Raw genomic sequence first — 15,848 nt, 5'->3', positions numbered from 1 at the left:
AAAGAGTTAAGGAAAACTGTATACCAATGCACACATATACAATATGGAAAGCAATCTGAATTATATACATAACAAACAACTAGTGGAGGCTTGAGATGGTTGCTATTTGCAACAGAAATCAATCTTGCCATGTAGGTTCAATGACTATGACAATCACTGGGAAAATATTATGAAAAAAGATTTGCAGCCATTTTTCGAGAAATTTATTAAAGTTGAATTGGAAGGTTCTGGAAGGGCAATCTAGTCCAGCCCACTGCTATTCTGGAACTCACAACTAAAGCAGTCCTGAAAGATGTCAATCCAGAAGGAGAGTCCACCACTCTCTGAGGCAGTCTGTTCCATTGTAGAACAGCAAGGAACTGACTCAAGCTGCATCTGAAATTAAACAACTTCTTCAGATTGTAAGAAAATAGCCCATGCAAATCTTAGTTATTACAAAACCAATCAGATTAACCAAGGAAGACAACACACCAAAGAAAGAAATGACTACAACAGGACTGGATAGATAAAAAGAAACATGTGGACCTACACAGACAATTTGAGACACCATAATTTAAAAGTATCAATACAGATATGTCTGAAGGTTACAGGCTTGAAAAAAGGGAAAAGGGAAGAGGAAAGGTGGGAGAGGAAAGTCGGTGAGGGCTTGGTTAACTTTGAGTCTAACATTTGTTTTTGATTTGTTTTTTATTGCTGAGTTTTATATTGTTTGTTGCCTGGGCTTGGCCCCATGTAAGCCGCCCCGAGTCCCCTTGGGGAGATGGGGTGGGGTATAAAAATAAAGTTATTATTATTATTATTATTATTATTATTATTATTATTATTAAAGTTATAAAAGCCAGTCTAAAACCCCATCTTTTGGGGGTTTTTTAAAAGGCAAATTTAAACTCAACATTTTTTCTTTCACATTCCTGTTTTTTGTGTTTTTTTGGGGTTTTTTGTGGGTTTTTTTTTTTTTTTGCCATGCCCATGCTTCCAATGTGAATAGGTCCAGATTTATGCAACATTCAGCTTTACAGCTGGCCTTTGCCTGCAGCCAGAGCCTGGTTCAGGCTCAGCCCCAGAAGCTGTTTGAAATGGCACAGGTTCAGGAATGGAATATATGAAGCAATGTCAAGGAGGGAGTGCCCAGCTGTCTCTCACTCTGAAAGTGTAACACTTGATATCCACCAAACATTTAAAAATAGGGCACAGTTTTCCAAACCAGAGGATCTAACTACTGAGCAGGCATGATACTTTTTTAGCGATTCTGGATGGGTCCTAGAAATGACCTACAACAAAGACAGGTAAAACCAAAGTCCATGTCCTAAAACTGGATTGCTAGATAACCTTGGAAGTTTGCTATCATGGTTACCCTTCCTGTTTGATTGAACCCTGTATCTAGTATTCAAAGGTATTGACCTGACTATGGAGACTCAATTTACTATTGAAGCTAATGGTTCGCAAAGTAGCGCTCAGCAGTCAGTTTCACAAGGCCCTCTGTCACTTAGAAAAACACAAGGAGGATGCACACTAGCCTTATTTCTGTCCACCATCACTTATGTCACTGTGCTCACATGAGGAGCATTAACCGTCCCATTTGGCAGGAATAGTCCCGATTAATCTTCCATTGTCCCACTTCGTCAGGTTCTTCCAAAATGTCCCAGTTTCTCTCCTCATTCCCTTTTGGTTCTTACAATAGTCTCCATTTGTGGGGTTATTTTTAAAAGATTTCTTTCTGGCTCAAAATGATTAGTAAAACATGACAATTTATTAAACCATTTCTAACTTTGTCAGAGTAATTCGCAGCGTAGCAGCAGTTTTATGTTGTCAATGGAGCGCAGAAACGAAGAGACATCAGAAACGATGTTAAAAATATATAAAAAGCTTTACTTTACAAGACAAACAGACTTGCAGACGAACACAGGCTTGGCTTTAACTCTAGGCAGACACAAACTCAGAACAGAGCAATATCTCAACTGACGCAATCAGTAATGTACAAACACACTTGAGTCTGGATACTCCCCAGGTTTCAGCTACACATCAAGGTCAACACAGCTTCTCAGTCATTAACTCTTTACAGACTATAGCATACTCTGGATGATGCAACCTGTATGTAATACATGCCAGACACAAATTTCATTTAAACACTACTAATACATAAATCCCACATTAACAAACTTTTTGTGTAATTGTAACATGTTGCCATGGTGAAGTATATTCCTTTGAAGTTGGGTACATCGCTTTGAAACATTCTGTATCATAAAGTTTTGCATGGCTTTAGCCACTTTTAATGGGGTTTTTTAAAAGAGGGGAACCACCTGGAATCCAACTTTGAGGGAAAGGCAAGGTATAAGTAAAGTAATAGATGGGTGATATTCTGTGTAAGAAGATACTTCTGATATCATAGAAGGGGCAAAAAACCCAAGAGCACTAGCCATTTCCAAATCTCTGTGCTTTCCAAGAGGCCAGATGCTGACTGATCATGCTGACTGATCAAAACTACTGTATGTAATTGGTTTGCCCTTCCCAACACAAGACATTATTGCTGATATTTCCAGTAGTGCAGCCTAAAATGTGAATATTATTGTCACCATGGAGAGCACAAGGAAGCTGGAGGCTAAGCAATGGAACATGACTTTCTGGCTAAGCCTTATGCTTCAGCACATAACCTGAATGCCTCCTTTCCTGTTAATTAAGGCTAACAGCTTTCAATTGGCGAGTCTCGTTTTATTTTAGAAGAGCCTAACAGCTTTAGGATTAAGTTTACTGGCCCCAAATTGTTGGAATCCCTCCATAACTGCTACAAGCCAGCAGCTGGGAGAAGTTTAGGGTTGAAGGGGATTAGCTGCTAGCTGCATAGGAAACCTCTGGAGTTACAAAAGAATGCAGATTGAGGGTTAGTTAAGTGTGAAGAGCCTAATTTAATTCACATTATACTATGGATCAACAAATCACAGCTGCTGAAAGGAGCCCCATGGCTAGTCATTGGACCAAACACTTTCATGTCCCAAGAGAAAGTAATCACTGCTTCAAACATTCATTTCTGAATTGGCCAAGGATTTGCCAAATGCACGACCAGCATTTCGGTGAAGGAGCTTTAGAGTCTCGTAACAGATCTATTGCAAATAGCTGTATCACTGGAAAACTATGAAGAAATGCTAGGTTGTTAGGAAGAAATGTGATTCCCTCCCCAGGAGGAATGAGATTCATTTTCCTCGAAAGCTCAACAGCTAATGCACACACTAGTAATGATGGGTCAAGATAAATTGGAAGTGAATTTGGGAATATACCTTGAAGTAAACGTGATGGCTTTGCCAGATGTTGAAGACGTCATTTTGCAAAACAGGCATTTTAGCAAACCTTGGAAAGTTGTCTCGGCTTGCAGTAGTGCTAATAAAAGGGGGGCTATTTGTGTCCGTATTGAGCAAAACTGGAATTTGCCGTGCTCCACAAATCTTTCTCATTGGATTATTATAAGAGCAGTTTATACAATGTGAATGAAGTAGCAGGTCAATCCCAGCAAGTATCACCTTGTAGAGTTGTCATTGGAAGCTTCCTTATACCAAGTTAAGCTTAATATCTATCAGGCTTAATAGTATCTGCACCAGGCATGGGCAAACCTGGGCTTAAGCGGCTGAGAGGGGAAAGGAAGGGGCCTGAGGCTGTTAGGAATTGTGGGAGTTGAAGTCCAAAACACCTGGAGGGCCCAGGTTTGCCCATGCCTGATCTACAGCTCTCCAAGATTTTAGACATTTGAATTCTGTGATGCAGTCCCCTGATGGTAAAAAAAGTCTACCAAAATGTATACAGCTGTTTATGGTGATTGTGTTGATGTGAGTACTAGCTGTGTTGTGTTGATGTGAGTACAAGCTGTTTATGGTGATTGTGTTGATGTGGGCCGGGCTGTGGCGCAGCTGGCTAGTAACCAGCTGCAATAAATCACTACTGACCAAGAGGTCATGAGTTCGAAGCCCGGGTCGGGTTAAGCCCCTGACCATTAACCTATGCAGCCCCGAAAGACAGTTGCATCTGTCAAGTAGGGAAATTTAGGTACGCTTTATGCGGGAGGCTAATTTAACTAATTTACAACATCATAAAACTGCCAGCAAAACACGAGGAAAGGAATGAGGAAGTACAGCCACTAGTGGACAGTGAAGCAACAGCTCCCCCTGTGGCCGGAATCGTGAAGCTGGAAAAAAATGTTAAATGCCTCTGTGTCTGTCTATATATGTTGTTTGTCTGTTGGCATTGAATGTTTGCCATATATGTGTTCATTGTAATCTGCCCTGAGTCCCCTTCGGGGTGAGAAGGACAGAATATAAATATTGTAAATAAATAAATAAATAAATCTGGAAAAGAGCATAGGAAGAATATTTTTTCAAAGAAATACATTTCACCTTAAAATGATATTCAAAAAAATTTTTAGAGCTCAGAAATTCTGATATTTGTAATGCAGACTTTTAAAGAAATTACAAGTTGATAGGGGAACATAGTGGAATAAACTGGAGTGTGCAACAAATGCAAATATTATGGAAAATGAAATAGATTGGTCCATCCCTGCCTTCTGCCCCTACGAAAGCTATTCCTTGTGTTCAGTGTTGCCTGGAGTGTGTTTTCACAAGGACATTTTTCAAACACTTGGCAAAGGAATGCCTGGGGGAAAAAAGCAATAGGCACAAAAAACAGATATATTTACTGACTAATTTGGCCTCGTGATCTGTGTGTATTTCTGCTGGGTGGGCAGCAATAAAAAATTATTGATTACCTCCTTTGTGTACATATATATGGAAGCCTCAGATTGTCTGTCATTGAGCATTTCATTTCTGTGCATTTACTTTAAAAGATCCGCGCTCTGCATAAATTCTGCCCTTTGTATTTGAGCCATGTCCTCTGATGCTCTGCGGATTCAGGCAGAACTATATATTAATAGCCTTGAGTCATTTGAAATCCTCATGGAAGCCTCTAACTGACAGGTCCATTCTAGCAAATGCTCAATTATAACTTAAGTGTTTCCTTAAAGGTTCCCGAAATATGTCTAAATACAAGCCCATTCTCATTTATTTCAGGAAAGTTCATGCCCCACTGACCATTTAATGCTTCTTTTTTAGATTTAACTTTTATTGTTATTATCGGCACTGAAAAAAAGACTGCACTAAGCTGCCAATCTGAATCTACCTAACTAAGCCATTCCCACTTTAACACGTAGATCTTTGTATTATATTATGTGGCTCTGTATAATTATTTTTATGGGAGCCCCCAGTGGCACAGTGTTTTAAAGTGCTGAGCTGCAGAACTTGCGGACCAAAAGGTCACAGGTTCGAATCCAGGGAGCGGAATAAGTGCCAGCTGTTAACCCCAGCGTCTGGCAACCTAGCAGTTCGAAAACATGCAAATGTGAGTAGATCAATAGGTACCGCTCCGGCACTCCATGCAGTCATGCTGGCCGCATGACCTTGGAGGGATCTAAAGACAATGCCGGCTCTTTGGCTTAGAAATGGAGATGAACACCAACCCTCAGAGTTGGACACAACTGGACTTAATGTCAGAGGAGAACCTTTACCTTTACTTATATTTATTTTAGCATAGTTCTTTGGTCTTCACAACTGGTGTGTATATCTAGTTAATCATAGCTATGAAATACTTGCTTTGTGGCAGTAAGGAGTTGAAACAGTTACTATTTGGCTATAATTCACTACTTTTCAATGGCCTGGGAATGAGTTGTTCGGTCATTGTTTTTCATTAGTGAGTCTGCCTTCTGACTTAGTCTAGCAATAAGAGGGAAAGGGCGACAAGGTGGTTGCCTTTTGCTGCTCTTGGAAGGATTGCTTTGCAAAGCCTTCAGATTTTTCTCAGATTTTCCAAGTTTCGGTATCTTAACTGTCCCCTTGTGGGAACCAAATAGTATTTTCCTATATTGCAACAGGAACGGTAACATGTTAGTAACAAGTAACTCAACAAGTTACCTTACCTTTCTGGACTGCAAACTGTGGCAAGTAATACCCTAGTAAAGGTTTTCCCCTGATGTTAAGTCCAGTCGTGACCGACTCTGGGGGTTGGTGCTCATCTCCATTTCTAAGCCGAAGAGCCAGCGTTGTCTGTAGACACCTCCAAGGTCATGTGGCCGGCATGACTGCATGGAGCGCCATTACCTTCCCGCCGGAGAGGTACCTATTAATATACTCACATTTGCATGTTTTCGAACTGCTAGGTGGGCAGGAGCTGGGGCTAACAGTGGGTGCTCATTCCGCTCCCAGGATTTGAACCTGGGACCTTTCGGTCTGCAAGTTCAGCAGCTCAGTGCTTTAACACACTGCGCTACCACCAGGGGCCCCAGTAATACCCTATTTCCCTGAAAATAAGACATCCCCTGAAAATAAGACCTAGTAAAGGTTTTGCTGAATTGCTAAATATAAGGCCTCCCTTGAAAGTAAGACCTAGCAAAGTACATAACATAGATTGATGTACATGGAAATAATGGAAGTAACAAGAAAGTCTTGATAGGATTCACAGTTTGTCTGGTTATGCTGGTTTGTGATGACAACTACAGTATATAATAAATTTTCATTTTTTGTTCAACAATAAATGTGAATTCTTCATGGAAAAATAAGTCATCCCCTGAAAATAAGACCTAGTGCATCTTTGGGAGCAAAATTAATATAAGACACTGTCTTATTTTTGGGGAAACAGGGCACCTGTAATATGGAAAGTAACATTCCAAACTTTGCAATCAACATTATAGCCCCATGTGTGTCTACACAAAAATCTCATTTTTCTTTGAGTTGGAGATTTGCAGTTTCTCAAGTTGCTCCTGACACACACAAAAAATTGAGGAAATGGTTAACTGCACCATTATTGAACTATAATTGATTAATCAGTGAAAGGGAAGGCCATCAACTAAGTTTTTAAAAAAAAAAAATCAGAAGACAACTCCATATCTTGGTAATAATTATCCAAGAAAATTTTAGATGTTCGCCACTTGACAAGTTATCAACCACTTTACCTTTATGGAGAGGGCGTGAAAGACAGTTCTGTCTTTTTTGAATAGCTCCAAATGAAAGTTAATGGGGTCTGTGAACTAAAATCCTGAAATAGAAACAACGGGTCAAGCAGTTTAATGGTTTTTAAAGGAGACAGATTTTCGCTTATACGCCCATACATCTGCTTTCGTATATATAATTACTCTGTAAACATGTTAACAATAACTATTGGGAAGGGATCATAGAAAGTTTTTGGACTGCAGCTAACTGAAAAACTAATTGAAATCAGTGACATTAACTTCCATCAGATTGTGTGACAAGTAATTGGATTGTGCAACGCTGATCAGGAGATGCTGGGCCCAACTATGAGAAAGGAAAGTGTTTCTAATAAGAAATGAGCTAAATTCTCTGGAAGACGAGAGGCTGGTTGCACACAGTTCTGTCACATTCCTATGAGAAATGCCACAACAGCTTTGGAAAGTTACTTTTGGGGTTATAGCTTCCATAATCCGCCCAAGTCAGCATGGTTTCTGATCATACTGACAAGCAGATTCAGAGAACTAGAATCCAAATGCTTACTTTTCTATGTCTTCTCAGTGTCCCGTTCCTTTACTATATATTTTCTGAAAGTTTACCGTGTGCCAATTTTCTCTGAACTGTTGTGATGTTAAAAGAGTTAAAAAAGTACTGGAGCAGAAATCGGGTCCATCTTTTTGAAAACTCTGCTTAATGAAGGAGAAGGAGATAGAGAAAGTGAGAATGAGTACCTAATGGTCTTACTTCTGTCTTTTTGAGTTATGTGGCAAGGTGCTGTTCACTAGAGTGCAAAGGCTACTTTGGCCTCTCATAGGGGAATATCTTGGATAGAATGAAATCTTCCTGTTATGAGCCACTTTCAAAGTCACACGGGCCTCTTTATCTTCATCTCTTAAATGTGTCCCTCTGGTGAGAAAGGTCACTTTGCACAAATGATACCTTGGTGGGGTTTTTTTATGGCTCCTGGAACTTCTGTGTCATCGTTTGTTCGCTTCGCTGCTCCTCCGGGTTCCTTCCTTCACCACTGCCCCTCCACCCCGCTTTAGCTCCAAGGCGCCAAGTGGAATGGATGTGGAGTTTTATAAAAGGCAGCTCCCTTTCCTATTAGATGTTCCTTGAGTGTGACTTCATTCCTGCTTAGGCAGCTGAAACTGGAGCCAGAAGGAGCCAGCAGGGAAATGGAGTTAACTGTTCATTCCTAAGGGAAATTTTAAGATTTTTTTTTTACACTAGAAGAGCTTCATCACTGTCATTCTCTTCCACCAAAAGGTGTTCACATTACTCTGCTAGTCCAAAAAAACATGGTGGAAGAACCCTGGAAAAACCTAAGTAACAAGCAATGGCAGACAAGATGTGCACATTCCTCCCCAGCTCACATCAGTCAGATTGGCTCTGAAATAATACCCAAAAATAGAAAATAGTTCCATAGGCAAAGGTAAAGGTTTCCCCTTGACATCAAGTCCAGTTGTGTTCAACTCTGGGATGTGGTGCTCATCTCCATTGCTGAAAGCGGCATTGTCCACAGACGCCTCCTTGATCACGTGGCCTGCATGACTGCATGGAGCTCTGCTACCTTCCCACCAAAGGGGTACCTATTGATCTACTCACATTTGCATATTTTCGAACTTCTAGGTTGGTAGAAGCTGGGGCTAACAGTGGGAGCTCACCCCGCTCTCCGGATTTGAACCACCAACCCGTTGGACAGCAAGTTCAGCAGCTCAGTGCTTTAAACCACTGCACCACCAGGGGCTCCATAGTTCCATACCTTCCAAAAATCCATACTTTCCAATACTGTATATCATAAGTGAAAATGGGGCCACTTATTGCCAATCAGAGTATGGTCAAGAAGGCGAACATTATTAATGAGAAGACATAAGTTAGGAGGGAATGCAGCTGTTTACTTTTGCCTGAATCTCTTGAGAAGGACAGGATCCCACCCCGTCTCTCCTTTCCCTGCTTAGTTTAGTGCAAATTCATTCTGCAGCAACTGAAATAAGCTAAGAACTAAATGGGAGACTGAGAGAAGAAGAGAACATCTGGGACATTTTCCAGCAGTTGAAAAGTGAGACAACAGAGAATTAACGGGGGCTATCCCTTCTAAGTCAAAAGAGTGGGAAGTTACTTTCTAAGTTAACTATCCAAGTTAGTCACACTCTTCCTTCTACCACCCTGATATCCAAAATGTTCTCACTGGCTGGATCTACACTGCCATACAATGTAGTTTGAAATGGAATTATATGGTCAGTGTAGACTCATATAATGCAATATTTGGGTCTGCTCCAGGTATGGGCAAACGTCGGCCCTCCAGGTGTTTTGGACTTCAACTCCCACAATTCCTAACAGCCTAACGGCTGTTAGAAATTGTTAAAGTTGGAGTCCAAAACACCTGGAGGGCCGAAGTTTGCCCATACCTGGTCTACACTGACCATATAAAGGCATTTCAAAATGCATTAAATGGCAGTATAGATCCAGCCACATTCTACCAGCACTGCCTACCTTGGGGAAGCTACAACTCCTGAAGACCTCTGTGTCATTTTTGTCCTGGAGATTAAAGAAAGAAAGACATTCAACTTCACTTCTTCCAGTGTTTGCGGCATCTCAGCTGAGCTCAGATAAGTGCTTCAAGCTGGTTTATATGACGTAATGTGGGCATCTCTTCGCTAAAATAAAGAAAAGACGAGTTTGGAAAACTAGTAGAAAGGGGATTGGAAGAGAATCACCAAGATTTTTTGGCCACTTTAGAATTTAGCCAACAATCAGGAGCATAAAATAAAATAAAATCTGGAAAGGAATAGTACTCCTCCTTTGCGATAAACCCTGTGAATTCAGGAAGCTGATATCTCAGACTCCTAAACTGAAGAAACGAGTAGGTATGCTAAATTAAAAGAACAGCAGAATCATAAAATATTTGGAGTTTGAAGGGACCACAAGGGCCATCTGTATGGACTGAAACTTTTTTATTCCCCAAGGCCTGGCCATGCTGACTGGGGCTGGTAATTGAAAAGATCTTCTGGGCACCAATTTGTCTTCTTCTTCTAAATTCTCTGTAATCTAGACAAATGTCTGTGAATGGCTAAGGTATCTCAGCACATGAGTTGGACTAAATGACCTTGAACTACCTGTCTCCCCTCATGAACTGCGATTTTGTTCTTCAGAGGCCTATCTATTTGGAGCAGACTGTGCTGAAAAGGTTCCTTTTGCACAGCTTCTCCGGGAGCTTAGCATAAATATGCTTCTTCGCCAACTGAAAGACTCTTTGACAGGGCTTTTCAAAGAGCAACAGAACTGACTGCCATAGAAGAAGAAGAAGAAGAAGAAGAGGGAAAAGGAGGAGGAGGAGGGGGAGGGACGGGATTTATGAAAATAAAGAGGAAGCAATGGGAAAAACATCCTTTGAGAGCAGAGTAACTGCTTTAATAATCTCCTAGTTCTGCTAGGGGCCAGTAGTGTTGAGCATAATCTCTTCAAATGCACAGGAGGGTCGGTCTTTTGAAAATTGTGAATCTGCATAAAAATCCTGCACTTCGTGTGTTACTTTATAAGAAATTAAAGCCTTTCCAAGTGAAGTTCTTTCTCCGCTATTTTGTCCTTGAAGTTCTCGGAATAAAATTCTGAAAAGTGAATGCGAGCATTAAATATGCAACACCTTTTCAAATGTGTCATCAACAAAGGCTAGTGATACTCAGCCTACGCAACTTTTACACTTGTGTAAAACCCAGAACTTGGGAAGCTATTTTTAATAGTTCCATAAACAGAGCTATAACTGTCATTCTTAAAACTCACTTTTTGAAGTAACATCATTCAAAAATTCCTGTTATATTTGCTTTAGACATTCTTCTTATTATTATTGTTATTGTTGTTGTTACTATTTTGTCATGACCCTAAATCTTCAAAGGGCTGTACAAGGTGAGACACGTTATTTAGATCTTTATTGTGATCAGTTAGTGCTGATGTGTGAAAGCAAGAAATCCTTGGATTTAAAATGTTCTTCTTGTTACCTGTATAGTAGCAAAGATCTTACTTTAATGTATAGAAGCCTCCAGTGGCACAGTGGGTTAAATCCTTGTGCTCGCAGGACTGCTGACTTGAAGGTTGGGTTGCCGACCTGAAGGTTGCTGGTTCGAATCCAACCCAGGGAGAGTGCGAATGAGCTCCCTTTATCAGCTCCAGTTCCATGCGGAGACATGAGAGAAGCCTCTCACAAGGATGTTCAAAACATCTTGTCCTCCTGTGAGCTATGTCCTTGCAGATGGCCAATTCTTTCACACCAGAAGTGAATTGCAGTTTCTCAAGTCACTCCTGACACCAAAAAATCCCCATAATGTATGTAGTGTGCCATGAAACCATTGTCTAAATTTGAATTTGAGAATATAATTCAATTCAGCTGTTTCTCTCTTCCTTTGTAATTTCCTTGTTTAATGACTGAAACCTTTAAATCCCATACTATATGTCCCGCAAAGCTGTTCTGCAGCTGGTTTTGGGGCATTGCCATTTCTATTGTCAGATGGGTTTTGAGGTTATGTGAAGATTACAGCTTGGCTTTCTATATAGTCTGCAAAATATTTTGGAGTCATTGCCACGTGGATTCTCCAAAAGATCTATTGCATTGCAAAATTTGGTAATGTGTTATTTTTTTATATGTTGCTCTTTTCAGGTAAGTTACATACTTTGCTATATTTTCAGTCCCAAAATCTAATTTTCTGCCCCATATTTATGGGGCCGCAGTGGTGCAATGGGTTAAAACCTTGTGCTGCTGAACTGCTGACCTGAAGGTCAGCAGTTCGAATCCCCGGGATGGTGTGAGCTCCTGCTGTTATCCCTAACTCCTGCCAACCTAGCTGTTTGAAAACATGTAAATGTGAGTAAATCAATAGTTACAGCTTTGGTGGGAAAAGGCAAAAAGATGTTCCAAGCAGCCCTGCCGGCCACATAACAATGCAGTCTCCTCAATTTGAAAACAGAGAAAAACACCTCCCCAGAGCCAGAGATGGCCACTGCCTCCAGAGCCGGGAATGAAAGGAGAAGCCTTTGCCTTTGTATTTGTATCTCAGTGTATGTCATTGTAACCAGGCACTGAATGTTTTGTTTTCCTGTGTCTGTGCATATGTTGTAATCTGCTCTGAGTCCCCTTAGGGAGAAGGGTGGAATATAAATAAAGTGTTATTATAATATTATTATTAAAATAACTATGGGGATGAGTCCAGATGCATGTAGTCCATGTGCCAAAGTTTGTGATTATTTTAAGCTGCTGCGGCTTTGATCCTAAATTGGACTATTTTGTTTTATGCTTGTAAGTTTTTAACTCATATGTAGCATGCCCCCAGGAATATCACAGTGAAAGGTGATTGTTAAAATTTAATGATGAATACAATATATTCTGGACCCACTGCCAATTCAAGTCACTTGTTATATTTATTATTTTTGGTTGTCCACCCCCTTTTTAAGGGAGGCTTTTGAGCTGGAAAAGGCTTGGAGAGCACCCAGAGAGGAGTGCATTTGCAACCAGCAAGTCTGTGCTTGGTTCAATCATTAGCATCAGCCTTCTGGTTTAATTAAGTTCAAAGACTGTAAAGAAGGGAAACCCATCCTGGATGGTTCACATATAGAGCTGAGTTGTAATGAATTGCTGCTCACTTTACATTCCTCTCATCTTTCGTAAAGGCTTCCAAATCTCTTGCATTACACAGACCTCTGGCCACTTGGCTGTGAAATGCATTTATTCCCTAGCCATGGTGCTAATACAATTGGTCTTAAATCCTATTTAGAATTTCCAAACACCTTTTGGAATCCTTTAGTGATTCATTAGCCTTGTCCACACCAGGCGCAAAAAGGGACAAGACGGAGTTTTACAGTGCTTTCTACTTCTCTTTTCCTCCTCTGAGAGCTTGTCTACAGTCATTAAAAAAATTATACCCACCTTGTAGCTGCCTTGATCTTGACACACGACATATGACCCTTTTAGCAGGGAAGGCACTTCCTATAGGCTTTAATGCAATGGACCAAACTTCACTTCTTGCTCCGCAGTTTCCAAGACAATTTGGTCTGTTGCTTTCTGTAGATCAAAGTGGTTTCTGGAGAAGGGGGCAGGACAGGTTGCTGGGTGGCAAATGTCATCATTTAAAAAAAAAATTCTACTTGTTGGAGTGTGTGCTTTACAGATCCTGATAATTTTTGTGAACACCACAATCCTGGCTCAGAGCAAAGAAGGGATAGTTTACTTAGGAGTAAACAAGTAGAGGATCATCCCCTTGCTTTTTGCCTACTCCCAGTCCTTTTGTTACTCCAGATATAGGCAAATATAGTATTTCAAATAATTTAATCTAGGTATATCTGTTACTTTACTAATACTGTATTTCTAGTATTAGACATTTTAACAATCGTCCTCTAGATCAGAGCTTTCCAAACTGTGTGTCATGACACATTGGTATGTCATGGGAACATAACAAGAAACCTCTGACTTTGTGTAGAAATGTATGCTATTCTCTTACGAACTATATATATTTTAAAATATCAATGACAGGTTTTCATGCATTTTTTTGTCTCCATACATTTGTGTTGATACCATTTATGAACGTGTCCATATCTACACAGTCATACATGCCCAAAAGAGAATGCCTTGTTTGTACACAATCAGCTATCCCATAAAGCTGCATTTTATGCAGGAATATAATTTGCAGAGTTTGGGGGGTATGTTTTTGAATGGGAAGCCCCAGAGCTGGTCTTGTAAGCCTGCTGGAGACAAAAGCAGTTGTTCCATATTGTGCCATTTTGCAAAGTGGCTGGTTGGAAACACTGCTCCGGTTACCAGCTCTTCTTCATCACTTGGAAACAACATACATTTCCCTTTCAACCTCTTGCTTTCTTGTTCTTCCTTTGCTTAACAGATGACTGCCGCCACGCAACAGCCAGCTAAAGCCCAGTCCGTCCACCTCAACCCGCCTTCGGCAGCCGGCAACACTCCTCTCCCCAACACTCCCATCGATCCTCAGGCACAGCTGGAGGCCGACAAGCGAGCCGTCTACAGGTACAGAGGGGTTGTGCTCCCACGCTGCTCTTTAATGTTGTTTCCTCCATCTTTGTAGTGGCATGTTGAGACATTACTGGAATTTGGCCTGGGGCTAACTTGTCAGTGAGGTTGCACAGAGGCTGTTCCTCAGCTGGTCTTCAGCAATAGACCAAAAATGACAGGTTTGAGTGTGTTCAACTAGGTGAGCCTCAAGGCAGAGGCCTTAAAGAGGTTTCCTTTCTTTATTAGAGTTGTGTTACAAGCAATACAGCTTGATGAGTTTTCAGTGAATGTTCTGGTTGGGAAACATCTTCCATCTTATGCAATTTCTTTGACAAGGTGTTTACAACCAGGTTCCATTTGCTCCATGCAACGATTTTATGGACTGAAGATTTGCCAGGCCATCAAAATTTGGGACTACGTCTGTGCTGGATACCTTAGTCAGTTAAGGTCTTCAGCTTTTACTTGCTTAGAAGAGCTTAGGTTAAACCCTTGTGCTGGCAGGACTGCTGACTGAAAGGTTGGCGGTTTGAATCCAGGGAGCAGAGTGAGCTCCCATCTGTCAGTTCCAGCTTCCCATGCGGAGACATGAGAGAAGCCTCCCACAGGATGGTAAAATATCTGGGTGTCCCCTGGGCAACGTCCTTGCAGATGGCCAATTCTCTCACACTAGCGACTTGCATTTCTCAAGTCAGACCTGACACAAAAAAACTTGCCTAAACTTGCATAGGTTTGCATAAACAAATAAATAAACAAATACAACCAATGAACAAACATACTACTTATTTTTTCATGTGAACATAGGGAGCAGAAATTACATTAGAAGCAGGAAACAGCACAGAAGAGATATTTTTCTTTTTTATATGGAAGAACAATTTCTCTTCCAAGATGGTCTCTGAACATTCCAAAGTTCTACCTATTATGCCCTATAATAATTGCTTAATAAATAATCGGCTGTCAATTTTTTGTTTTGTTTTAGGAATTGGCATATCTGTCTATCTTGTTTTTCACAGGGAAGGACAAAATTGTATTATTTCCATCTGTGTATGAAGAAATGCACAAACGTTGACATGTTCTTATCCAAAAATGAATATAATTAGATCCTCACCTGCCCAGGCCAAACTCAGTAAGTTCAGATATTCCCAGTATGGAAAAGTTTTTGCTGTATCCGCCTGCCACACAGATGGCAAAGATGAAGAGTTATCAGTAAAAAGATATGGCAGCAGAATTTAGCATCCCTGACATGGTTTCCTATCTTGATACAAAGACAGAATGAAAGACTGAAATCTCAAAGAATGAACAAATTTCCAGCTTTGCTTTTTGTTCACCTTTTAATAAATAAACCACATTCAGAGGTTTTTAAAGTCAAATTACGTCCGATATTTCTGGGCCCAGTTATGAACAATCAAAGGAAATCTCCTGTGTGAGCACACTATCTTGTGAACCACTTTAATTGCGTAATGTATAGTAAAGGTATTTGGCTTTCTGTACAATATTATATTCTGTATTTTCTTTTAGTTTTTCCAATTCTATAAGACTCTTTGTTAAAAATTGACTTTTCTCTTTGTATACATTTAACCCAGCTAATTCCGCGAAGTTTGTCAGGTGATTGTTTAATTCTTTCGCTTAATCATTGGGGTTTTCTAAGATTAACACAATATCATCAGTGAAATTTTAAAATTAAAATTTTAATTTGAAGTTGTTAAGTGGTGCAGGAATACCAGTGGAGACAAAATGGGGGCATTATTAACAAAAAGGAAGTATCAGCATCAGAAGGGCGAGAAGTTACTTATATGGTTGAGTCTCAGTGCTTTGGCCTTTTTCTCTAATATTAGAGGAGAAGGGGA

The 15,848-nt window shown here is 40.4% G+C and overlaps 1 protein-coding gene across 7 annotated transcripts in view; it reads left to right on the top strand.

Moving 5' to 3' along the window:
- Positions 1-15,848, top strand: part of pknox2 (PBX/knotted 1 homeobox 2) — a 345,146-nt gene that overhangs the window by 242,725 nt on the left and 86,573 nt on the right. For all 7 annotated transcript variants that reach the window (XM_062961013.1, XM_062961014.1, XM_016996784.2 and 4 more), the window contains one exon: positions 13,880-14,019. In XM_062961013.1, coding sequence (XP_062817083.1) covers positions 13,880-14,019 — 140 coding nt within the window. The remainder of the gene's footprint in view (positions 1-13,879; positions 14,020-15,848) is intronic.

The sequence above is a fragment of the Anolis carolinensis genome, unplaced genomic scaffold (genome assembly GCF_035594765.1).
Source record: "Anolis carolinensis isolate JA03-04 unplaced genomic scaffold, rAnoCar3.1.pri scaffold_8, whole genome shotgun sequence".
In the NCBI taxonomy this organism is placed as follows: domain Eukaryota; kingdom Metazoa; phylum Chordata; class Lepidosauria; order Squamata; family Dactyloidae; genus Anolis; species Anolis carolinensis.
Note: the sequence above shows the minus strand (reverse complement) of the source record. Positions and strands in the feature narration are given on the sequence as shown.